General features: G+C 35.7%; 1 protein-coding gene across 4 annotated transcripts in view; it reads left to right on the top strand.

Annotated features, from left to right (window-relative positions):
- Nucleotides 1–26,077, top strand: part of USP28 (ubiquitin specific peptidase 28) — a 51,571-nt gene that overhangs the window by 7,250 nt on the left and 18,244 nt on the right. For 2 of the 4 annotated variants that reach the window (XM_039887936.1, XM_039887933.1), the window contains exons 2-12: nucleotides 6,878–6,955; nucleotides 7,969–8,101; nucleotides 11,498–11,603; nucleotides 12,514–12,673; nucleotides 16,582–16,668; nucleotides 17,415–17,552; nucleotides 18,475–18,548; nucleotides 19,943–20,022; nucleotides 20,686–20,834; nucleotides 22,615–22,742; nucleotides 25,012–25,107. In XM_039887936.1, the coding sequence (XP_039743870.1) occupies nucleotides 6,878–6,955; nucleotides 7,969–8,101; nucleotides 11,498–11,603; nucleotides 12,514–12,673; nucleotides 16,582–16,668; nucleotides 17,415–17,552; nucleotides 18,475–18,548; nucleotides 19,943–20,022; nucleotides 20,686–20,834; nucleotides 22,615–22,742; nucleotides 25,012–25,107 (1,229 nt within the window). Of the gene's footprint in view, nucleotides 1–4,716; nucleotides 4,810–6,877; nucleotides 6,956–7,968; nucleotides 8,102–11,497; nucleotides 11,604–12,513; nucleotides 12,674–16,581; nucleotides 16,669–17,414; nucleotides 17,553–18,474; nucleotides 18,549–19,942; nucleotides 20,023–20,685; nucleotides 20,835–22,614; nucleotides 22,743–25,011; nucleotides 25,108–26,077 lie in introns of all 4 variants that reach the window. The other 2 variants (XM_039887935.1, XM_039887934.1) reach the window with 2 other exon arrangements.

Here is a 26,077-nt window from a genome sequence, read left to right as displayed (position 1 = left end):
CTTCAACTTTGTTTTTTTCCTCCCAATATCATTTTGTCTATTCAAAGACTATTGAAATTCCATATGAATTTGTAGATAAGCTTTTCCATTTCTGAAAAAAAGGCCACTGGAATTTTGATAAGGATTGCGTTGAATTTGTAGATCATTTTGGGTTGTATTGCTGTCCTAACAATATTAAGTCTTCATGATGATTAATTTTATGTGTCAATTTGACTGTGCCATGAGGTGCCCAGACATTTGATCAAAGTTTATTCTGGTTATGTGTGTGAGAGTGCTTCTGGATGAGATTAACAGTTGAGTCTGTAGACTGAATAAAGCAGGTTGCTTTCTCTAATGTCTGTGGGTATCAGCCAGTCAGTGAGGGTCTTGGTCTCCCCCCACTTGGGAAATTTGCCTTGTCGTGCATCAAAACTATAATCATGTAAACTTGATTTTTTTAATATCTTTATAATTTCCTAGTTTCTCAATTAACCTTAGCAATATATTGCTAAAAATGACATTTTTATTTTTGAAGATGCATTTCAAAATATGACCTATTGTAACAGCTTCCCAACCTAATATGTATTTGGGGCATGTATTCAAAGAAATAAAAAATATTGTCCTGATGTGTTCTAAAGTAAGAAAAAAAGCGAGATGCGGGTCATTATAGATAGTATGAAAAAAATATATTCATATGCATAGGCCATTTCTGGAAAGATATATTCGAAACTATTAATGGTGGTTACTCCTGGGAAATGGGACTGAGATGTGAAGAGGAGGGAAATTTTCATTTTATATCCTTTTTACTGTTGAAATTTCTTACACAGTGCATTTGAAAAAAAGAGATGAAAACATTTAAAAGTAAATAATGCTTAGTTCCTTTTTTCTTTTACTTCCAGTTCAAACCCTTCTATACCATAAAAGTGTTGCTAAATTTTAAAAGTTTTTAATCCTTTTTAAAAACTTTTAAGCCAATTGATGAGCCAAAAGAGTCATTTTCATCATGTACCTAATATTTGCATCATTGAAATAAGTTATCAAGTAGCCTTTTTCAGAGAATTTAGTTGTAGCCACAGAAAAACCCTGCTTTTTGTCATTTTTAGAGAGTCATTCTTATGGCACTGTTAACAAAAAGTTTTTAACTTCCACTGCTAAAAGTCTGTCTTTGTTAGAGTTTATTAGGCCATTGCTAGCAAAAACCAAAAACACAGAAGAAGACAGGTCTTGGAGCATGGAGTCTAAACCACAGCAGCACAGCTAGGTAGGAAAGACATGTCTGTTGTCCCAGTTTCACAAGCGTTTTTATACATCAAGTGGGGAAGTGGGGAGAAAGATGTAAGCTCTTCTGAAAGGATTTACATTAGTTGTAGACAAAGGCGATAGGAGAAGGTGAAACAAGGCTAATTAATTCTGGGTGCAGCACGCAGGAAGAAGTGTCTAGTCCTGTGGATTAGGTGTGGGCAGCAGCACTTCATGTGTGCATAAGAAGTGGAGGCTCCTGGGGTATGATGACACCTGGCTCTTTCTTTTGGATGATCGAGGAAATAGCCACCTGGAAATTAATCCTAAATTCCAATAGAGTACAAGAATGGGAGTAGTCTTTTGTCAGAGCTGGTCCACAGCAATTAACTGTCTATCTCTTTCTTTTACTCCAGCCTGTTCTAATTTTAATTTAGGTCATCTCAGAATTTTTTTCTCATCAACATGTTAGGTTTCTGCTTTATGAATAAATTGGACCAACATAGAATTGTTACTGGAAGAAAAACTGAAAAACACCAGGGCTCTATGGAGACTGTTCCTTGTTTTGTGGAAGTTGGAAAGTTAGTGGCAGTCTCAGAATGCATTTAAGACCTTGTTGTCCTGGATTTCTGGAGTTGCTGCTATATATTTTCATTGACTCATAACATTATTATTTTACTTTTCTTGGATACTTTCTTGGATAATTTTGGAGGGAATTTTATTAGGCACATGGTAGTTTTTTGGAGTAAATAAAGGAACATTTATCAATTACTTAGCTTTAAATGTAGAATGTCTTTGTAAGAATAGACAATTGAGATCAGGAAATGTGTGCATTAGGATGATGAAAGTAGCATTCCTGTTTAGAGGAATGGAATAGTCTAGAAAGTTCATCCCAATGCTAAACTGAGTGTTTTATAAAGAGAAAACTCTTAATTAATTTGTAATCTCACAAATTTGCCTCATATGATCAAAGAGAGTTTTAATTAGTTGCAGTAGAATTAGGCCAGTTATTGTTTATTTCAGAAATTTGATAGCTTAATGTTTTTATTGCCTGAATAATCCTGTTTACTGCTTATTATTAGATGTGTTATTGTCTTTGCTGTAAACCTTACTCCTGAGAAGACTGGATTGCACCAAAACCACCAAGTAGCTGAAGTCAGAAAGCTTGAGTTCCTTCTTTCTAGAAATTTACGTGTACCTCTTTTCTTCACTGCCTCTGGGCAAGAAAAGAGAGTACTTTTTGTTTTATGAAAACAATGTGGGTTTAACTAAGGAAATGCAGACCTGTTGGGTCTTGCCAATTATTTGACTTGATCATGACTGGAGCACAGGCTTTGTCTTGTCTCATGTTGGGTGTGTACTATAATAGATAGCATTGTCGTTATGGTGAAGTTAATATTTAAACCAGCTTCCTGTGAAGTTCCAGGAGAAACTATGAGTTAGTAATACAGTAGGATCTCAATGAGCTTAGTTTGTTACTTTAAAATTAACATTTAATATATCGTACTTAGGTTTTGGGTTGTGGGTACTATTTGAAAAATTAGGTTTAGTTAAATATTATAAGATTGAGTCATGTCATAGAAGTTGTTTATGTGTCAACAACATAGCTTAATCCTTGTGAAATTTGTTATTCATACTCAATGGTTATCTTTGATTTATCTTTTAATTCAAAATATATGATGACAAAATAAGTTTTGTAAATTCCCGCCATGAAGATGCTTCTTAACGTTTTAGGATTATTACAAGGATTACATGTATGTGAAGCACCTAAGGTTCCTGGCACAAAGAAGGTGTTCAGTAATGTTGAAATTGTTATGAGCACTGTCCTATGGATAATTCAAATTAGGTAGTATGTTGTATAATTCTTGCCTTTACAGAGGCAAGAATTTCATTTTTAAAACAATTAGAGAACCACATAAGAAATACTGGATAAAGACAGTCACATTCATTCACAAGCTCATTCATTCCCTCAACATATTAGGTTAGAAAGGGGTTAGAATAGTAAGGACCAGAGATCTTGGGAACAACTTTAAAGAATAAGATGAATATAACCCTTGACTGTAGATTGGCATTCTATGGTTAAACAAAGGTAGAAGATATTACTAGAGATAATAGAAGTAACACTTTAAGGCATGAGAGGATGAGTTTGTGAAATAAGGAATAGCTGGTAATGGTCTTTGGCAAGATGAGGAATTCGGATTTGCATTTACATGAAGAACATTGTTCTTAGAGGTGTACAAAATGATTTTATAAAGTTATCATCTCTGCCCTTAGCTTTTAAAAAGGGGAAACTTAAAAGTTTATTTTCCTCTCCTGAGTATATTATTCTAGATGTATTGATGTCCGCTGCTACCTGTTATAAAGCGGGGGAGAGGAGAATGGGGCTTTAATCCAAAGCCAAATATAATGAATAGTAAATTATTTAATATTTGCATACCATATTTCATTGACTGCATTTATTTGGCATTCTGAGCTCTCTGAAATTGAGATGCTCCATACATTTACTGTATGCAAGTAGCAGATGTGATGTGGTTATCATCTGCACATGTATGGGTTTGGTCATAGCTGTTTCTACCGTCAGGACAGTTGAGTTATGGGTACCACACGATTAGTTGACTTGCCATTTAAAATGTCTTTTAAAAGATTATACTGTGATTCAGCATTTAAATGAAAAAAAAATGTCTAAAGAAAGGCATAGAAACAGAACCACAGAATATAAATTTGATTTTATGTAAAGCAAAATGTTTGCAGTTTCAGATTTTCTCGCAAAGTAGTAATCAAGTGCTTTATGAGACCTAAGAAAAGAGGATGCCACAGGTATATGAAGTTTTGTTATTGAGAAATATGCAAAAGAATTGCCTAACACAGTGGTCCACAACCTTTTTCGCATTTCGGACCAGTGCTCCTATGAGAATCTAATGCCTGAGCTGGAGCTGAGGTGGTGATGACTAGGATGGGAAGTGACTGCAAATACAGGTGAAGCTTCACTTGCTCACCTTCTGCGTTTGGCCCTGTTCCTAACAGGCCACAGCCAGGCACCGGTCTGCAGCCCAGGGATTGGGGACTCCTGGCCTAATACATGCCAAGCAGTGTACTTAGAAGCAGGGGAAATTACTGTATTTCTTAACATAAATAAGAGCTACAAAAAGCTGATGTGACCAATTCATGTGTCTCCTAGGACTGTCATGTCATGAAGGCATTGCGTCATAGATTTAAGGGGCAACTATTTTTCTTTTATTGGTGCATAAAACAATGTTTTTATAATATATCACCTTAGATTCAGTCAAAGGTAGTATTTACCTCAAATATTATGTTTTCTTGATGATAGCTTATTTAGAACTGATTGTATTATTAAGTAATCAAAGTTGTGATTATATAAAGGCTGGCAAAAAATAAGACTTATTAAGATGCAAAGGTCAAGATCAAAATACAAGAATAAAATATTTGCATTGTTTTGCATTAAATAGGTATTCTTGCTTCTTTTCTTTGTCTTCTCAGATACAGCATGGCATAGAGGTTAGAGTGCAGACTCTGGAGTCAGGCAGCTTGGGGTCAAATCTCAGCTCCATCCCTTACTAGCAATAACCTTGTGTAAGTTACTTAACTTCTCTATGCCTCAGTTTTCTGTCAGATGGGCATACTATCCATCTCAGGTTTGTGATGAAGGTTAAATTAGATAATATATATGAAGTGTTTAGAATACCTAGCTAAAAGTAAGCAGTGTATGTAATTATTTTTAATGGGATTGTTTTCTGTGAATCCTAAATGTGAGTTGATATATAGAGTAATTTGAGGTGAAGATGTGATTGTTTATCCCATTGTTACCTTCTTGGCTTCAGTTTAGGTTTAATATGCTACTCTATTCCCCCTTCCAATATTATTGCACTTTTTTGGGGGGTGTATATTGGTTTTGGTTTCTTATAAAATTGCATATGATTGAGAGATACAGATTCACGTACTTTTACACAAAATCAAATGGAATTAGAATTAGTTTGGAGAAAACTTTAATATTTTATTTTTCTAAAAATCACATGCTTTGTGTTTTCAGCTTTTGCCAAGGCTAAATCTGGACACCTGCTAGTCTGATAGTCACTCTCCCAGTGCATAACGACTTTCTTTGACAAGACATAGCCTCAAAGACTGCTGCTCTCAGCAAGATCAGGTTCCATTTCTAGCCTATGACTGCGGCCTGTGACTAGAACAGAAGGACTGTACAGGGATGTTTCAGTTAGTTATTTCTAGTTGTGTGATACTTAAGTGTTGCACTAGGCCCTCAGCTGTTGAAGAACACAGGATACTGTTTCTATTCCAGCTGGCAGTGAATGTAGACAGCCTCTTGGAGATGTATTAGTAACCGAAAGACAGTTAATGGTGAAACATTAAGTATTGAATCAGTAATTCTTGGATGACCTTAGGAATGATATAAATTAGATTTCTTCTCAATGAATTAAATTTGAACTGTTTCATTTTTCACATTCATCTAAATGAAAAAGGATTATAAACTGATCTTACAGTAGGCGGAAGTTACCACAAGATAGGTTTTTTTCATGATTCAGATCAATGAAGAGAAAACATTCCATAGTTTACTCCCCTGGGAATTTTATTTATAATTCAAAAATTCTAGCTTTATCTATATTTCATTTTAAGCAATCAAACTTAAAATTTTAAATATGATGTTGGTGGTATCATTTGTTAATTACATGATTGGAAACTTACTGTCAGTGAAAAATGACACACACGAATGGCATGTGTGGCGAAGCTTAAAATAGCACATCTTCACGTACATGCAAATTCCCTGGACTCTGTATATGACCTATTTATGTACTGCTCACAGAAAGAAAAACCCGAGACACTTTAAACTTTCCTTAAGGCTAGAATATTACATTTAAATGTTTTATATACTTGTAGTTTTACTGTTTGCTCATATTTCTTTCACAAAGGCCCAAAGCATTTTTCATGAGTAAGCTTTTAAAAGAGTAATAGATTTGGTGTTTCAGAATAAGTGACAGCATTGGGGCTGGAGAAACTTTCCCTCTAGCTCCTTTAGTTCTTCTGGCTGTTGGAGTAATTCAAATGACATACAGCACACTATTAACAGGAGAAAGCCAAATTTTAATATGTATACACAGGGAATTCGCACAAGTGTGAAAATTCCAAATACTGCTGCAAAATGAGGTATAGATGTCATTTTGCACAAAGGAGAAAGGGATGGAAGGATCTGGGATTTCAAAGAGAAAATAAGCAATTAAATAGACAATTCACAAGGAAGAAAGTGGCAAACATTCTTGCTAGGAGACTGGTAGACAAGGGGACACAATTCACATGTGCTAAAGTGGATATGCTCAGTTGATTATGCTAAGGTTCTCTTCTTGAAGCAGGTTTTTCTATCTGAATCTTTTTGGGTAGGAAAGGGAGAGATAACTTTTCCTAAGTTTGTTTTTAGCTCAAAATAATCTGCATGGCAGGATGGCACATTCCAAGGAGATCCTGCCCCCACAAAAATCAATACCTTGTGGCTTGGATGTTATCAGTTCTTTGAAGTAAAAATGCAAGTCTCAGGCCTGGTTATCCAAAAAGCTTGTACTTTTTAAATGTATCCAGGTTTACTTTCTGACTAACATATGTCTCTGTTTTTGTTTGTTTTGTTTCTCAAATATAGAGCTCCCAAATGCTGTTAAATCAGCTGAGAGAAATCACAGGCATTCAAGACCCTTCCTTCCTTCAGGAAGCGCTGAAGGTTAGTTTCAAGGCTTCTGTTGATCAACATGCTTTAAAACAGTTGTCCATATCATAGTTATGTCAGTTCAAACTATTTTTATGCCAAAATGAAAGTGCATCTAAGGACAGAAGTTCTGTGGGTCAAATGACCCATTATCTTCAACATGTAAATTATAAGGGGAATGGAGGAAATTGGGGATGGGGAGCATGGGGAACCTTGCAGGGTAAAAAAGGTTTAAGAAACTTATCAACCATTTACATTTTATAGACTTTGTGTGGATCCTGACTCAAACAAACAAATATTTGAGTCAGGGAAGTTTGAAATGGTTATTCGATAGTTTAAGAACTTATTACTTACTCAAGGTGTGATAATAGCATTGCAGGTTATATTTTTTAAAAGATACATGCTGAAATGTTTACTGATGAACTAATAAGATGCTTAGGATTTGCTTCAACATATCTGGGAAGAAGGCAGGCAGAATGGATAAAACCAGACTGACCATGACTTGATAATTGTTAAAGCTGAGTGATGGGTACATGGGGTTCAATTATACATTCCCTCTATTGTTGTAAATGTTAGAAAGTTTTTCTAATAAAAATTAAAAACAAATAGAAATATGGTCACTGCTATAGAATATGGTAACTGCTTGGTGTTTTTATTGACTGCATGTAGAATCTCTGTTAATTGCCAAGCGCCTTTTTGATAAATCATGCCTTAGCTATTCTATGAAATCAAGAATAGTAGCAATCAAAGCAGTGAGAACAAATCTCCATAAAATTTCATTCTCGTTTGCATGTTGTGGTAAATTAGAGCATAGTAACAGCCTTCTTGTAACTAAGAATTTGATATATGCTTTAAGCATAGTAGACTTGCTATCTTCCACCATACTTTTTTTCCCCTACTTTCTACCCCAGGATTCTGCCTAGACTTGCTCAGCATGTCACCAGGGTAGTAAGTTATAACCAAAAAACTAATTTGCTATTTATTTTAAATGTGAAACTTTACTTTTGAAATTGTTTTCCTCTCTTTAGGCCAGTAATGGTGATATCACCCTGGCAGTCAGTCTTCTCACTGATGAAAGAGTTAAGGAGCCCAGTCAAGACACGGTTGCTACAGAACCTTCTGAAGTAGAGGGGAGTGCTGCCAATAAAGAAATATTAGCAAGTAAGTATTGCCTGTCTTGGTCCTGCTCTGAACTTGCACAAATAAGAGATGAGTGTCTGTGAGTTTCCTATCAATTACATCAACCCTTTGGAAATAATGGTAATGATAACTAATTATTGAACCATTACTATGTGCCAGGTACAATTTTAAGGACTTAAATGGATTCATTCATTCATTCATCCATTTAGCACTTACTTGGCGAGCACCTACTATGTACCAAGCACTCCTTTAAGTAGTAGAAATGAATAGAAGAAACAGAATCCCTGCCTTCATGTAGCTTATTTTTTCATGGAGAGATCAACAAATAAATAAATGAATTATAAAGCATATTAGAACATCATAAGTACTGTATAGAAAAGTAAAGGGTGATGAACGAAATGAAAAAAGGAGTTCTGGGGATTAGATTTTAAATAGGATAGGTCTTTGAGAAGGGGTGAGGAAGTAAGTCGTGTGGGGCTTTAAAATTGAAATATACATTGGAATATAAGGAACAGCAAGGAGGCCAGAGCTGGGGCTTAGTGAGTGAGGAGGGCAGGAAGAGATGAGACCATAGAGGGAATAGGAGGCAGATCATGCAGAGCTTGGCTTTTAGTCTGAGTTAGATGGCTAGCCATTGGAGAGTTTGGAGGAGAGGAATGATGTAAACTGGTTTCTGTTTTATAAGGATCATTCTGACGGCTATGCTGAAAACAAATGTTGGAGAGCTGGTAGTGAGCATGAGTCAGAGCATATTGTCCAGGACAAGTCAGGAGGCTATTGATGTTGGCATGGGCCAGGATGGAGTGGTGGAGGGATGACAAGTGCTTACTATATAGGATTTCCTTACAAAGGAAATAAGGAATATGAAAGAAAGAGGACTTAAAGGTGACTCTAGGTTTTTTTCTACTAAGCAGTTGAAAGTGTGGAGTTGAAAGTGTGGAAATAACTGCAGGTGGAGCACATTTGGGGTGGAAGATGAAGAGATCGGTTTTGGCAATATTAAGTTTGAGATGCTTGCTAGACATTCAAGTGGAGTATCAAAAAGGCAGTGGAGATCCAAGTGTGCAGTTCAGGGGAGAGATCTGGGCTGGAGATAGGTAAAACTTGGAATCATAAATTTATAAATGGTGTGTAGTTATGAGACTGGATGAACTCTCTAAGGAAGTGGATATGGAAAAGAGATAAGGTTCAATGACTAAGCAGTGGGTACTCCCGGTGTTGGGATGCCCGGGGAGATGAAGAGTGTCGAGGGAGTTTGGAGGAAGACCAAAAGAACCAGGAGAGTGGTACTTTGGAAGCCAAGGAGGCTTCTAGGAGAAGGGAACCATCAGCTGGGTCAGATGGCATTAATGAATATTTGAACTGTTCACAATTTTGAGCTATTCTGAATAACGCTGGTATGAATATTCTTGTATATGTCTTTGGTGCACACAGTGACTTTTTTCAATCAACATTTTTTTTTTTTTTGAGACTCATTTGTGTTGAAGTTAATAACTGTAATTCATTTATTTTCACTAGTGTGTAGTATTTCATGATCTGAATATACCACAGTTTTGTACTTATTGACTTTGGAGTTGCTTCCTATTTTTTTTTGCTGTTATAAACAAGGCTGCTGCGTGCTATTTTGGTTTATGTTACTTGTGCATGGCTAATGATGTTGAGCATCTTTTCATATGTTTATATCTTTGGAGAAATGTCTATGCAAATTCTTTGCCCATTTTAAAAGTTTAGCTATTTTTCTTATTATTTAGTTGCAGATCTGTAGATGTTCTGTATAAATCCCTTACGAGGTAATGTGATTTGCAAAAATTTTCTCCCATTGCGTGGGTTGTTTTTCACTTTCTTGATGGTGTCCTTTGAAGCCCAAAGGTTTTCTATTTTGATATCAAATTTATCTGTTTTTGTTTGTTTGTTTGTTTGTTTGATTGTGCTTTGGATGTCATCTCTAAGATGTCATTGCTTAATCCAAGGTCACAAAGATTTACATCTGTGTTTCTTTCCAAGAGTTTTGTAGCTTTTGCTCTTATTATGAGGGCTTGATCCACTGTAAGTTCATTTTTTGTAAATGGTATGAGGCCTACGGATTAAAAGTCATTTTTTTGCATGTGGATGTCCAGTTGTCTCAGCACTATTTGTTGAAAAGATATTGTTTCCTTATTGATTTGTCTTGGTACTTATGATGAAAACCCCTTGACCATAAAGATGAGAGTTTATTTCTAAAGTCTCGATTATGTTCCATCTATCTATATGTTTGTCCTTATGCCAGTAGGACAGCCTTGATTACTACAGTTTTGTGTTTTTATAGAGTTTTTTTTTCTAAATTAAATGTTTATCATTGTTCATATATAGAAATTCGCTTAACTTTTGTACATGGATCTCTTATCTAACTTCATTTTTTTATAGATTATTTTGGGTTTCCCTTTTAGGCGATCGTTACCTGTGAATTACGACAGCTTTGTTTCTTATTTCCAGTCTTCACATTTTTAAAAAAATTATTTTTTTTGCACTGACTAGAACTTTCAGAACCATAGTGCATAAAAGTCCTGATAGTAGACATCTTTGCCTCAGTCTTGGTTTTAAAGGAACTGTGTTTAACATTTCACCATTAAGTATAAAGTTTGCCATGGGCTTTTCATGGATAGTCTTTCTCAGCCTAAGAATATTCTTTTCTCTTCCTAATTGGCTTGAAGTTTTTATCCTGAATAGAGGTTGAATGTTATCAAATACTTTCTATATCCGTTGAGATTATCATTTTTTCTTTAACTGTTAAGATAGTGAATTTTACTGGTCTATTTTCTAACATTAAATGTTCAGTCCTATAGTGAACTCAATTATGTCTTACTATATAATCTTTTTTCGTACGTATTAGGATTCTCTTTGCTAATGTTTTGTTTAGGTTTTTTTACATCTATGATCATATGCGAGTTTGTCCTTTGCCTCTTCTCTTACTGTTTTTTATTAGTTTGAGATATACGAAGGTGTTATGCCAACCACATGAGTTGAGTAGTATGTCTTCTGTTCTCTAGAATAGTTTGTGTGATATTGAAAATATCCATTCTTGAATGTTCAATATTTAGCCAGTGTTTTACAATGATAAATAAAGAGACTATTTAACCTACAGCAATGGGATAAATTTTGACTCTGGAATAAGACTGCAAAAGGGGATATTTGATTCATTGCCTTTTAGCAGCTGTTTATTACTGCACTGTTAGCTAATCTTAATGTTACAATAACTATAAGTTATTCATTTAACTCAAGCATAGAGTAACAAAATTGTTGGTAAACAGATGAGCCATTGTAGTGAGAGGCAGGGAGTATATTTAGTTTTGCGAATGCTTTTACTTTTTTTCCAGCAATACAGACAGAAAGACAGTGCTTCCTGCATGTAGACTAATTAAATTTCAATTTATCTTACAGAAGTAATAGACCTTACTCATGATAACAAAGATGATCTTCAGGCTGCCATTGCTTTGAGTCTCCTGGAGTCCCCCAAAGTTCAAGCCGATGGAAGAGATCTTAACAGGTTATTGATTTAATTAATAATCTTTATTTCCCACACTAGTGTGTAGGTCAAAGGCAACAGCTCTGTGAATACCACTGAGGAACAGTTCTGCCAAGCTCCTCAATGAAATTTCTTTTAGGAGAAAATTTAAATTTACATTGGCTTATTCTGGTTCACTTTTGAAAAAGCCAAATATGATAAGTGTCTTATTGCAGCCTATGGTCTTTGAGTAGAAGCCTGCAGGCTTTGTAGTTCATAATTGCTAATTGAAGGGGAAAAAAGCCCATCCTAGTCAAGTATCCAATAAATATGTATGCCCTTTTTAAACTTTGAGCTTTTGTAAACTTTGAGGATTTGCTGGCTATTTGAAAATGAAATTATGACTCAACTACTGTGTCTCAAAAATGAACAGGGAATATATTTTTTGAATTGGTACTAATTTGGTGATTATATGGAATTGTCCACAAATATCCAGTTCCAATGGTTGCCTGTCAGTTCCCAGACATGTTTATTCCCTCATATGGTTGAGCTGTTTCTTTCAGGGAAACACAGGACCATAGTTTGTGTGCTAGACAGTTCAGAATCTCTTATTTATAGTAGAGTGTCTCTCTTGCCTCTTTCAATGACACAGTCTGGGATAGGGCACTGCCGTTGAAATCTAAAACTGATATGATAGCCATAAATAGTCTTCAGATTCAATTAAGTACCAAAGCCATGGACCTTATTGGTAATAATCTCTGTTAAACATCTCTGTTTAAATCTTACTTTTCACTTACATTATAAGCTTATAATTATTATATAGCCAGTGATTACCCAGTAAAAAGTTTAACTGACATTTTGAATTACCTATTACAGGTTACCAACATCCTTCATACAGTATTGTTCTTTAACTTTTTCTTTTCTTGATGTGTGGTATGTTGGCACAATACAGGATACACGAGGCAACCTCTGCAGAAACTAAACGCTCAAAGAGAAAACGCTGTGAAGTCTGGGGTGAAAATCCCAATCCCAATGACTGGAGGCGAGTTGATGGTTGGCCAGTTGGGCTGAAAAATGTTGGCAATACATGTTGGTTTAGTGCTGTTATTCAGGTACGATGTTTTTAGGAGACAACTGTGACATCTGGAAATAATTTTGTAATTTATTAAACTGAAATGTGAGAAGCATAGCTTTAAAAAAAATGGAAACATATATAAAACTGGGAAGTTTTCCCCATGACGTTGTTTTCTTGTGTTCTGGATTTAGACACTTTGGTTTCTAAATTGGACAAGACTAAAAGCAAAATCTTCTGTGGTTGTAAACATGTTGAGTAGGTGTTTTGGATCGGCATTTAGTGAATACTGTTACTATAGCAGAACAAGAGTTAATAAGGAGAAATCAGTTGTTGGGAGGCTATTCTAAATATCCAGGCAGGTAACGATGGTGGCCTGGAATATAGTAGTAGCATAAGCCATGGAAGGAGAGAATTAAGAGCATTTTAGAGGAACTTAAGGGATAAAATCTACAGGATTTGGTGAGCTACTAGATTCAGGATATTTGCAGGAGAGAACTGAGAAAGACTCCCAAGGTTTCTAGTGTGAGTAACCAGGTAGATGGTAATGCCATTTGATACTGGAGGAGAGATAATTTGGGTGTATGTTAAGAGTGGCATTTAGTTGTTTTATACATGCTGAATTTGAGGAGCCACATGGACATACCATGTAGACAGTTAACTCTATAAATCTGTAGTTGAATAAAAATAGCAGGGCTGCTGATAGAATTCTGGGACTCAGTAGCATAGATGGAGATAAAGCCAACGGAGTAGATGAAATCTTCTAAAGAGAAATATCTCCAGGCATCTTAAACCTAACATGGCCACAGTTCAGCACCTGATTCCACCCCGGTATTCTCCGTCATCGTACTTGACATCTAGCCAGCTGCTCGGCCAATAAAGGAGCCCTCCCTTTCCACACATAAAATCCATGGCTTGCTTAACTGTATGCCTGTTGCTGTTTTAGCACTGGGGAAACAGCAGTGAATAAAACAGGCTTTACTCTCATGGAGTTTACTTTGAAAAAAGTGGAAAATACAGTAAACAAAATATGTATCAGGTGGTAATAAGTGTCATAAAGACAAATAAGTGAGGGTAAGAGAGGCTTAGAGAGGGAAAGTGCTATTTCTATAGGATGGTTAGGCATGGCCTTTCTGATAAAGTGGGCATTTAAGCAGAGACCTACATTAGGCAAGGGAATGAGCCATATAATTACATAAAGAACAGTTTGTGTAATTACATAAGGATCACTGGCATCTGTGTTAAGAATAAAATTTAAGAGAGTATGTAGAATTAAGGACCTTTGTTCTTTCTTAGAGAAATTGAGAAACCTCCCTGGATTCTCATCCCCTTTGACCTTCATGCCTATGAAAGATACTGAACAGAACTAATAGATAGAGGGGATAATCGAGGTTTCTGAGAAAGCATGAGGGGATAGGATATAGGAACATATAGGGAGGAATGGGAAAAGGGCAAGAGAGTAAGAGGGGAAAGGAGAAGAAAGAAATGATGACTGCAGATTATTTTTTCCTCTGTGAAATAAGCAGCCATTTTCTGAGAGTAGAGAAGTGATAGAGTCAGATTTTAAATGGAGCAAAAGTTTAAGAGTTATTGCAGGCAGTTGGAAACCAATTGGCACCAGAATACAATAGTAGGATTTCTAAAAATTTGAAGGTCTACGTGAGGTTGTTGACCTTGAATGTATGATGATATCAGTATGTCTTGTTTTTTATTGGGACTTCCTTTTAGCAGCCCTCTGAAATACTTACATGAAAAATTAAATGTATTTAGTGTGGAGGTTTTGCTGGGTAAGAAAGATTGGAATTCCTGTAGGAGAGATGGGAGCAGGTTGCAACGTAAACTATGATGTTAAGCTGAGGAGATGAGATTGGAACAAATGCCATATACGCAGAAGGCAAGGGAGTGAGGGGGAAGAACAGTGCAGGTGGAGGAAACCATGGGGCAACACCTTTAATGGGACTGTGTTCATGGGGATGGGATGTTCACAGGACATCAAGGAGTCCTGGGTAGCTGGAATGCTAGGAGCAGAGGGGAGAGTCATTGGAAGTGAGGTTGGAGAGATAACTTATCTTTTCTTCTGAGTGAGATGGGGAGTCACTGATGGTTCTGAGCAGAGGAGTATTGAACTCACTTAGATCTGGGTTTTAAAAGGCTCACTCTGGCTGCTGTGAGAGTAGATGGAGTGGGCAGGAATACAAGTGGAGAAACCTTTTATGGAGGCTACTGCAGTCATCCACATGAGAGGTACTGGTGGCCTTTACCAGTCTGGTGGCCATTGAAATGAAGAAGTTGGATTCTTGACTTACTCTGAAGGTAGAGCCAATGTTCCATGTATTGGATGTTGACTGAAGTTACCTGGTAGAATAGTAAGAAGAACTATTACCAGATAGTCTTCATTGAGTCAGGGACTTAATTTTGGTTGTTTTAGAAAAATAGAAAACCTGCATGAAAGTGAATTGATACAGGGCAAGTTCTGGAGGCAGGGAGACTGTGTGCAGTGTTCCAAGTGAGCAGTGATGGGAGTTTGATTAGAGCAGATGATAGGGACTGATAGGGAGGAGGTGGTTATAAATGGCACCCCAGAGGCTGAGTCCAACAAACTTTTTTCCTTATTGGATGTGGATGGTTAAGAAAGTGAAAAGATTTGAAAATAGTTCTGAAGTTCTAAACTTTGATGACTGGAAGAGGAGGATGCAATTGAGTGATATAGAGAATAGACAAAGGAGATGAAGCAAATGTTGGAGGATTATCTACCGATATTGGACTTGGAAATAAGAGTACACTTTTGTGGTTTTTAAGAATAATGGCATCTTTGGGACAAGCCCAATTTTGAAGTGGAGTGACATGACTGAGAATATAAAGCCATTTTTCTCATTGTAGAACGAAAGTCCTGGAAAATGTTGCGGGGTGGTGAGCAGAGTAGGAATAAAACCAGGAAGAATGTAGACAGATGGGGTAGAAAGAGAAGAGAATGGGCTGATACAGAGCTTAACAATCTAGTCCTGTCTGTAGATAGAACTTTGGTATAACAGCATGACCTGACTTCAAATTCTCTGTGCAATTGTACACACCCCAGTGGTTGAATCCCAGTAGGGCTTGTGATTGAGTGAGAGAAGTTGGAGGCCTAATTTCTACCCAGGATGCTGCTTCAAGAGTTCCAGTATGCAGGCTACAGGGACTTTCATTTGAGAATTATGCTGAGATGAAGAGTTTTAGTCATACAAGGGATTTTAAAAAACATTAACTTTCAAAGGATATGTATAGTAGAAAAATGTATGATTTATGAAACAATAAAACGAAGCCTTCTTCCAAATTCTGTCAGCCAAAGATATCTGCTGTTAAATTTTTTTTTTTAAATGGTACTGTGATAGAGTGGAGAATAGTAAACACTGCTATACTCACCGCTGGCTTCAGAAATAAATGTTACAAATCTCCGTGCTATTGAGTCCCTGTCGTTACCATCCCCAATCGTGTCCTCTTTTCCCTTCAGATATAACTACATGTGTATGTATCCCTAAAGGGTATGTAATATTGTTTTATATGTAAGTGTATTTAATATAAACAATATAATACTGTAGTTTTCTGAGATTTATCCATGTTGATACATGTAGCTCTTGATCATTTTCACTGCTATGTAGCAGTTCAAAAATGAAAACATTTTTTTCCACAAAATTATTTTAATGATTACCTAATAGTCTGTTGTATAAATGTACTATAGTTTATCTAATCTGTTCCTCTTGTTAGCCATTACATTTTTTCTAGATTTTTCCTAAAAGAATTAACATTCTTTTAGGTAAATTTTTATGCATAGCCATTATTATTTCCTTAGACATAGTAGAATTACTACATTGACAGTTAATACATACTTGTAAGGTAAAAGAAGAATTTTTTTTTGCTACAGTTAATTTGGAAAAAAAGGCCCTGAATCCATTTCTTTCTTTATTTCAGTCTCTCTTTCAATTGCCTGAATTTCGAAGACTTGTTCTCAGCTATAGTCTGCCACAGAGTGTACTTGAAAATTGCTCAAGTCATACAGTAAGTTGCCGTTGAGGAGTTTTCACTGTTGTTTAGTTACTTTCATCCCAAAAGCTTTTACATTGTTGGCTAAAGCTGACAACTGTAATGTTCTTTGGCTTGTGCTAATAACGTTTTCATTTTCAAATGGCTTTTTCTTTTTTTATATGTGATAAGAAATAAGAGTTTTCAAAAATGTGAAGTTACGTAGGAATAAAAGAAGAAAAACAGTTCAAAGAAAGTGATGCCTCACCCTGATGGCCTCAGCATGTCTGCCTGTGGGCGGGAGCTTCAGAAATCTCTGTTCTGTTTGTGGCTTCTTTCACTGCTCTGTTAGCCACTCAGGTTGAGCGATGTAGAACAGATGAGCTGATGCTGGAGGTCTGGACCTTCTTAAGAGAAGAGGCTTTATTTAGTCTGTTCTTGCCAAAAGATGTAGCCCCCTGCCAGTGATGTAACTCTGCCCGGGATTTTACCTTGATGATAGATTTTCCTAACAGAAAGAAGGACAGCAGCTTCAGAAAACCAACATTTTTGCTTTTCTGACAATGTTATCTCTCTGGCTTCTACATAGATATTCTTTCAGTTTCTGATAATCCCCCTCTACAGACCTTATCAGAGCACCTGTAACATAGTTTGAGACCTGACCCTGGTCTAGAGCTAAGTAAATATAAATTAGGGAGTGATCATTGACAACCTTTCTCTTTAAATGTTCTAATTTTCCAAGTAAGAGGTTTTAAGAGTACACATTACTATCTTTTCTACAGGAAAAGAGAAATATCTTGTTCATGCAAGAGCTTCAGTATTTGTTTGCTCTGATGATGGGATCAAATCGCAAATATGTAGACCCTTCAGCAGCCCTGGATCTCTTAAAGGGAGCATTCCGATCATCTGAGGAACAGCAGGTACAAGAAACCTGTTCTTCATATGTTTTTCCTCAAACTCTGTGGAGTTTGAAATCATGCCTTGTTAACATTACTGTGATGTTGCTTTATTTTAACTGTGTAATAAACCGAACGTGACTAAGTGGGACTATGGGTGCCTGCTTTTGCTGTTATAATGCCTAAGGACAGGCAGTAGAGAGAGGGAGAGAAGAAGGAAGGGTGGCTGTGTGTGTTTTGTGTAATATGAGGGAGGCTGGCAAGAAGAAATAGTATTAGAATAGAATTATATAGAGCTGTTGAACTAGGAGGACATTGGAAAATATCTCAGCGAATCCTAGCAAAGGATCACCAAGAAAAGTAAAGTCCTTTGTCTGTACCTTTGTCTTGGGATGGTCCAGATAGAAATTTTATTTTCAAAAACTATCTCTAAACCTGAGTTCAGCAGCTTTTCTGAGAAATCTTTCTCTTCTACGTGTTAGTACTGTCTTTTCTCTACCTCTTATTAAAAAACAAAGCTGTCACTATTAGTGACATAAAATTAACTTTTTTTTCCATCTAAAGTAAAGATTCTGCAGTTCTACAAAATCCTCAAAACATTTCATAAAAATTTCCTTTCTCCATTCATAAATTCTAGAGGACTGCAGTCTCCTTTTGGACTTTTTTTTAAGGCCTAACTGTAAGATTTTGTTAGTTACAAGCAGATGTGGCTGCAATTGGTAGAGTTCCAATTTCCTCCTAGCCACAACTTAGAGGTTGCCTGATGTGTCTTCTATTTTATCTGTAGTAGGTGGATTCCAGCGTTCCTTGTATTGTTATTTGGCCCTAAAAAAGAAATCTTTTCATAGTAATAGAATCTTAGTCATTGGTTGGGTAAGAGCAAATGTTCATTTCCCTAAGTATAGTGTCGAATCTAACTCTTCTGCAATTCGTACCTCTCTTACAGCAAGATGTGAGTGAATTCACACACAAGCTTCTCGATTGGCTGGAGGACGCGTTCCAGCTAGCTGTTAATGTTAAGTGAGTGTCGCAATTTGTTTGTACGTCCTTCCTATTCACAGTGGTCCGGTGAGAATTATGATATGGGAGAAAGTTACTCATCTCAAGCAGGTTTTTTCACCAAACCTTACAGGATAACCACTCAGTTATTTGTCATTGCGTATTGCTATTGCTTTGATTTTTCCCTCTGAGGATATAGATAATCATGTTAACCTACAGTTTTTTACTAAAAAGGCCATACCTATTAATTTTGTTGAAATCATAGCATGTGCTGTAAAATGTATTAAAAAGTTAAATCAATTCTAGATATGAACATGGTGGTATAATATGGATACATTAAACTTAATCTAAAACAACTTGTAAAGTCTCTAGAACGTTAGAGAATAGCTTTTAGTTTTATCGGTTATTGACAAGTGAAATTCAAGGTAAAGAATGCAAGTATCCCTCACTTAATAGGTGCTGAGAAATTTGTTTTCTAAATTATTTTAACTCTAGGTAGAAGAAATATATATCATGAAATACCTTTGCGATTAGCAACTTACATGGTTAACAATTTAACATGGGCTTGAAGAAATAAACTATAGTTGACCTTTAACAACATTGGTTTGAACTGCGTGGGTCCATATATGTGCAGATTTTTTTCAATAAATATATTGCGAAATTTTTTGGAGATTTGCAACAATTTGGAAAAACTCACAGACAAGCCATGTAACCTAGATATATAAAAAAAAAAAAATTAAGAAAAAGTTAGATATGTCATGAATGTGTAATATGTACCTATTTTCTTATGTTTTCTCTAGCTTACTTTATTATAAGAATACAGTACGTAATACATAAAACATACAAAATATGTTAGTGACTGTTTATGTTATCGGTAAGGCTTCCCATCAACAGTAGGCTGTTAGAAGTTAAGTTTAGGGGAGTTGAAAGTTATAGTGGATTTCTGACTGTTCAGGGGTCCGTACCCCAACCCCCTACATTGTTCAAAGGTCGACTATAATTTTATTACATTACTGTTGTACCATTGGGAAAACTTTTTTCTGTTTATTTGCAGAACTGCACAAGAGGGTTCTTTGTTACCTCTTTACTATTTCTATACCTTTTTACATCTATCATTGGATATAGATGTATACAAATACATACTTATGTCTGCATACATGACTCCCCTATTAGACTTACAGCTCCTTATGGCCATGGATCATGCCTTGTCTTTGAATCTTCAAAATTTAGCATAGTGCTGGGCATATACTTGTTCAATGAATATTTGAACTGAAATAATACTTTACTTATTTTAGACCATCCCTACCTCTTTGGAATTTGATGAAAATATACCGTTTTTGCTTTTGAATGATGGTTGGGTTTAGTGTAGTACTTATCTGATCCAAATGATAAGATTTGTCTTCTTTTTTTAAAAGCAGTAATCCCAGGAACAAAACTGAAAATCCAATGGTGCAGCTATTCTATGGTACTTTTCTCACTGAAGGGGTTCGTGAAGGTAAATTCTCTGCTCTAAATGTTAATGCTAGTTCTGTGACCAATTTTGTATTACTGTGTCCATGTGAGGAGGCAATATAATGGAAAGGCTTGAGAGTCAGACAAATGCAGATCTGAATATTGGTTCTGCCTCTTAGCGCCTATGTAATCATGGACAAATCATGTGAGCTCCTGGACCCTCAGTCTCTTCATCTATCAGATGGGCCCAATCTTTATTTCAGATTTGTACTGCCCAAACCTAGTATTAATGTCAGACATACAGTCATGTTACTCAGTTTTCTCTGTGTTGTTTTTTTTCCAATGAAATATCTCATCTCAAAAGGTTTTATTAAGTTAGACTGTCAAAAACACTTGTCTACTGTAGAGACTTATCTAAACTCTGTGTTGGACACATAAGGTTTTTAAACTATGGAGAATTTTGAACACATGTAAGTTGGCCAGTATAAAAACCTCCATGAACTCAGCAACCATTAGTGTGACAGTTGTAAATGATCAATGCCTGGATCCACTGGTTCATTAAAGGTTACCATACAGGCTTAAGTGTACTTCTAACCAGATCTCAGGATGTTGCTGAATGCAGAACACGTTGTCTCTCTGATGCCAGAAAAAAGGGCTTTAGATAGTGGTAGTGCTGTGTTTTAAAAAGCAATCTGTTTCTTTCTAGGAAAACCCTTTTGTAACAATGAGACATTCGGCCAGTATCCCCTTCAGGTAAATGGTTATCGCAACTTAGATGAATGTTTGGAAGGGGCCATGGTGGAGGGTGACATTGAACTGCTTCCTTCTGATCATTCAGTGAAGTATGGACAAGAGGTGAGTTGGATCTTTTTATTTGGTATACCAATGACAAAGCCAGTTAAGTAGGACTGAGGTTTTATTGGCAAATAGTTTCCCATCACATATTAAATAACTTTTACACTTAACAGAACTTGAACTAGTCTGAAGTCTCTCATGAGTTGATATGAGTTAGTGAGTATTAGTATTTGATAAATAAATTCTTTACTAAAAGTATGAATTTGAGTTAATCATATAAAAGTTGTATGCTGCTTCTGATGTTTTAAGTATGATCAAGTTTCTCTTTTTCTGTTGAAGCCTACCTGTACCTGAGTAGGGAGAACCCACTGCCTCCATATTTTCGGAGGGTAAAAGTACAGTGATTAACTCCTATGGTATGCCATTTAGAATATTTTCCCTATTATAGTATTTACTGTTTTGAGTTGTAAATTCTGCTTTTGCTTTAAAATTTTTAAAATTTTATATTCATTTATTTATTTTTGTGGGTTGGGAAGAAAGGGAAAATTAAAGGGAGAGCAAGGGTAATTAATGTCTCAGAATTCCAGCTGGGTTAAGAATTTAGTGAATTTCATTTGGAGCATAATTGTCAACACAACACAGCTTGGATTATTCTTCTTTCATCATACATTTTGAGACAAAATTGTGGCTTCTAAGAGTCCAACTCAGTAATTACTACAGGAAAAAGAAAATCTTTCTTGAATTAAAATAGAGAGCTTAACATGAGCCTTGTCAAAGTACATTGGCGGTAGAGCCCAGTTGGAACTGGGAGAGAGTTACTGCCTCCCTAGCTTTTCAAGGAAAGTACTAATTCCTGATTGGGAGGCATATAACATCTGCACCATCTGTGCAGAACTGAGGCTTGCTCTTACAAAAGAGGAGAACTTCATTAGCTGCTTAGCCCTCTGGAGACATTTATTCAAGAATGGGAACTCTTTATTAAAAAAGTAGAAAATCATGCTTATTTAGATGTAGCCCTGAGGTAGTGAGACAGGCTGTCTGGATTCACCTTTTGCTGGCAAGGGTATGTAAAGGGAGCATAGCTCTTTGTACCTTTGATAAAGGGAACATTTTAAAGCTGTTCATACAGACCTCTGGCATATAGGTGAATTGAACAGAAATGCCATTCCTGGTTTAGATTTCCCTCACCTATGATCAGTGACAGTTGAGATCTTTTCAGGGTTCATTTCTCTGGGTCCCTTAGGAGATATCTGTAAATTCTTGGAATTTAGAGATTTTCTCAGAAACTTGAGAGCTCATAATCAAGAGGCTACTTCAAGTTTCCTTTTTAGACACAGAAAGCATTCAGCTTATGGTTAATAGACTATAAATAAATAGTATATAATATATGCACAAATATTAGTCTTTTTAGCTGATTCATGGAGACAATTGACTCCTTAGTTATATGCAGCTTAGATTACAATTTCTAATCCTTTGGTTAGGCTAGCCATTTTCTTTAGGTTTTGAACCTCTTTTCAGTACTGATGATTTAATGAGTGAGTTGTGTAGGTGCTTGTCACAATTCACATATTCAAAGGTGGTTATTTCTGAGAATGATAGTTGAGTAGAATAGTGTTCACTGGCTCATAAATTTGGTGGATTGAGGAATATTTAACCAAATTATCTAAGAGGGCATGATTCGAAGTGGTCATTTTCTTTAGAATTTGAGATTAAATAAAAACTCTTATATTGAACATAAATTCTATACCAATAGGACACATATATGAGGGATATTTTAAATCTGGCTATTGCCATTTCCTAAAAATAACTTCTTTCTCCCACATTTCTACTCTTGACATAGTGTTGGTTTACAAAGCTACCTCCAGTGTTGACCTTTGAACTCTCAAGATTTGAGTTCAATCAGTCCCTTGGTCAGCCAGAGAAAATTCACAATAAGCTGGAATTTCCTCAGATCATTTATATGGACAGGTGAGTTCTGTGGTTGATTGTCTCCTTTTTGCATTGGAGCAGAAGTGAGCCCATACTGAGTATATTGTGCATAGGAATCACCTGGAGGTCTTGATAATATGCAGATTTGGAGTCAGTGGATCTAGATTGGGGCTCAAGAGTTTGCTTTTCTAAGAAGCCCACAGGGTGATGCTAATAATGCTTCTGATCTCTGGACCACAATTTGAGGAGCTAGGCTTTAGGTGAAAACCCTGCTAATTTGTGGATGAAGCACACTATATAGAATAACCACAGTATATTTCTTTGTAGTCTGGTTTATTGATGTATAGTTTACATACAAAAAGAGTTACCATTCTTAGATATACAGCCACCTGTACATAGCCAAGTAACCACCATTACAGTCAAGATATGGAATATTTCCATCACCCAAAAGGTTCCTTTGTGCCCCTTTGTAGTCGATCTCTTTCCTCCACCCCCAAGCCCTGGTAACCAGTTACTTATTTTCTGGCCCTATAATTATGTATTTCTAGACTGTCATAATTAGAGACATTAATATTCAGTATGTACCTTGTTGCTGCCTTCTTTAATTTATGATTATGTTTTTGGGATTCATCCACGTTGTTGCATATATCAGTGATTTGTTTCTTAATATTATTGAGTAGTAGTTCATTATATGGATGTACCACAATATTTTTTCCATTCACCAGTTGATAGACATTTCAAATGTGTCCACTTTTAGATTATTATGAATGAAGTTGCTGTGAACATTCACATGAAAGTCTTGTGGGTTTTAGTGTTTCTGGGTAAAATACCCAGGAGTGAGATTGCTGGGTTATGTGAAAAGTGTATGTTTATAAGAAATTTCCAAACTGCTTCATAAAGTGGCTATACAATTTTGTATTCCTACCAGCAGTGTATGAGAGCTCTGTTTTCTCCAAATCCTCTCCAATATGGGGAATTATCAGTCTTTTTAATTTTAGCCATTATAGTGATTTTGTAGGAATATATTTTCTTTTGATTTATATTTCCCTGATAACTAATGATGTTGAGCATTTTTTCATATATTTAATTAAATGCCATTTGTATATTTTCTCTGGTGAAGTGTCTGTTTAAACCTTTTGTCTACTTCTTAACTGGGTTTTTTGTGTTCATACTGAGTTATATGAGTTCTTTATATACTTTAGATACAAATCTAAACATTTACTGTCTGTGCTTGTCTCTTCCATTTACTTCCAGTGTTTTTAGAAGAGAAGGAATTTTAGTTCTGATGAAGTGTAACATAGCAATTTTTCTTTCATTGTTCTTTTTGTGTTCTGATTAAGAGATATTTGCCAACCCAAGGTCACAAAGATTTTCTTCTATTTTTTTCCTAAAAATGTTGAAATTTTAACTCATATTTATGTCTATCATCCATTTAGAGTTTATCTTTATGTATAGTATGAAGTAAAGGGTTGCTTTTTTATTTACAGGAGGGGGAAAGAATGCATGTGGATGTCCAATTATTCTAGCACCATTTGTTGAAAAGACTCTCCTTTCTCCCATTGAATTACATTGGTACTTTTGTCAAAAATTAATTGAACATATATTTTTGGATCTGTTTTTGGAGTCTCTTTTCTCACTATTGGCTAATTTTATGCCAGTGCCACATTGTCTTGACTACTGTGGTTTTATTTTAAATCTCGATATCAAATAGTGTTAAGTCCTCTAACTTTGTTTTTCGTTTTGTTTTTTTTAAAAATTGTTTTGTTTATTCATTTATATTGCATTTCAATATAAATGTTAGAACCAGCTTGTCAGTTTCTACCTAATAGCAATTGAGATTATATTGAATCTACAGATCAATTTAGGGAAATTGACATCTTAACAATTTTTAGTCCTTCAATCCATGAGCATAGTATAACTCCATTTATTTAAGTCTTTGTGAATTTTTCTCAGTGATGTTTTGTAATTTTTAGTGTAAGGGCTTGCACATATCTGATATTTTATCCCTAAATTTATGTTTAATGTTACTCTAATTTTCTTAAATTCTACTTTGAGTATACGGAAATGCAATAACTGTTTTTCCTTGTTTTTAATTGACTTTGTATATTTTGATCTTACTAAGTTCACTTATTAGTTCCGATGCATTTTTATAGATGCCTTGAGATTTTCTATGTAAATGATCATGTGAATTTGCAACAAGAGGCAGTTTTACTTCTTCCTTTGTAGGACATTTCCTTGTATTCCTAGTTTGCTGAGACTTTGCATCATTGATATTTTTAAATTTTCGTTTTTGGGCTTATTTGCTTAGGTACATGTACAGGAGCAAAGAGCTTATTCGAAGTAAGAGAGAGTGTATTCGAAAGTTAAAAGAGGAAGTGAAAGTTCTGCAGCAAAAGCTGGAAAGGTGAGTTGTGGACACCTGTGTGCTTAGAGATACAAAAGTTTATACACTTAAATTAAGATAATTTGCTTACATTTAAAATTAATTCAGAATTTAAGTATTAACTAGTATATTTTATAAAATGGCTAAGAAAAGTTTTTTTTTTAACTGTGAAACAGTCTTCAAGATGAGCTAATAGTATCCATGGGTGAACAGTAGTTTCAAGGGACTTAAGTGACAGTCACTGTCAGTTACAGTCACAGTCAATTATTGGCAGTGTATTGCAGAGAACCGACATTCTGATTTTATAGCCCTTTACTTTTTCTACTCCCCTTGCTATCTTTGTCACAAATGTGAAAGCGTAACTCATCATACTGCAATTTTCTTGGGAAAGCAGTTTCTGAAGTTCTAGAAAAAGTAAACAAAACAAACAAAACCCCAATGCAGTTCTACCTAGAACACTAACCGATTAAAAGGGCTTATATTTCTGACACATACAAGTCCTTCGTCTTATGGAGGAGTTGTTCTCTCTCTTTTTTTTTTTTTTTGGTTACTATTTCTGTGTAATCACCCTATCACTCCCTAAGGAGGAGTCAGTGTAATTCCTTTTTAGTCAAGATAGAGACCGTTGATGTAGCATTTAAGAAGGAATCCCATGCAGTGTCAGTGGCTTTTTTCCCCTTTATCTGCTTAACAGTTCTGCTGCTACCATCAACCCACCCCTACCCACTCCATTGCTAGGTCACTGATTTCCCCGAGAGGCAACACATTCCATACCAGCCCATGAGAGACCTTGCACCTATAGGTACCCCCTACCTAAATTCCTTTCTCTCACTTGGGAAGAACTTACCCAAGACTTATTGTGATGAATCATCTAGTTGTCTTAATACAGACTCAAACTGAAGATTGATTCCTCAGATACTGTCCTGGAAGTGATTTACAGGACTCTGCCTACCACAATTTTTTACTTTTAAGGTTTTAGTGATACTCTGTA

This window comes from Pteropus medius, unplaced genomic scaffold, assembly GCF_902729225.1.
Source record: "Pteropus medius unplaced genomic scaffold, Ma_sr-lr_union100, whole genome shotgun sequence".
NCBI classification, from domain to species: Eukaryota; Metazoa; Chordata; class Mammalia; order Chiroptera; family Pteropodidae; genus Pteropus; species Pteropus medius.
Note: the sequence above shows the minus strand (reverse complement) of the source record. Positions and strands in the feature narration are given on the sequence as shown.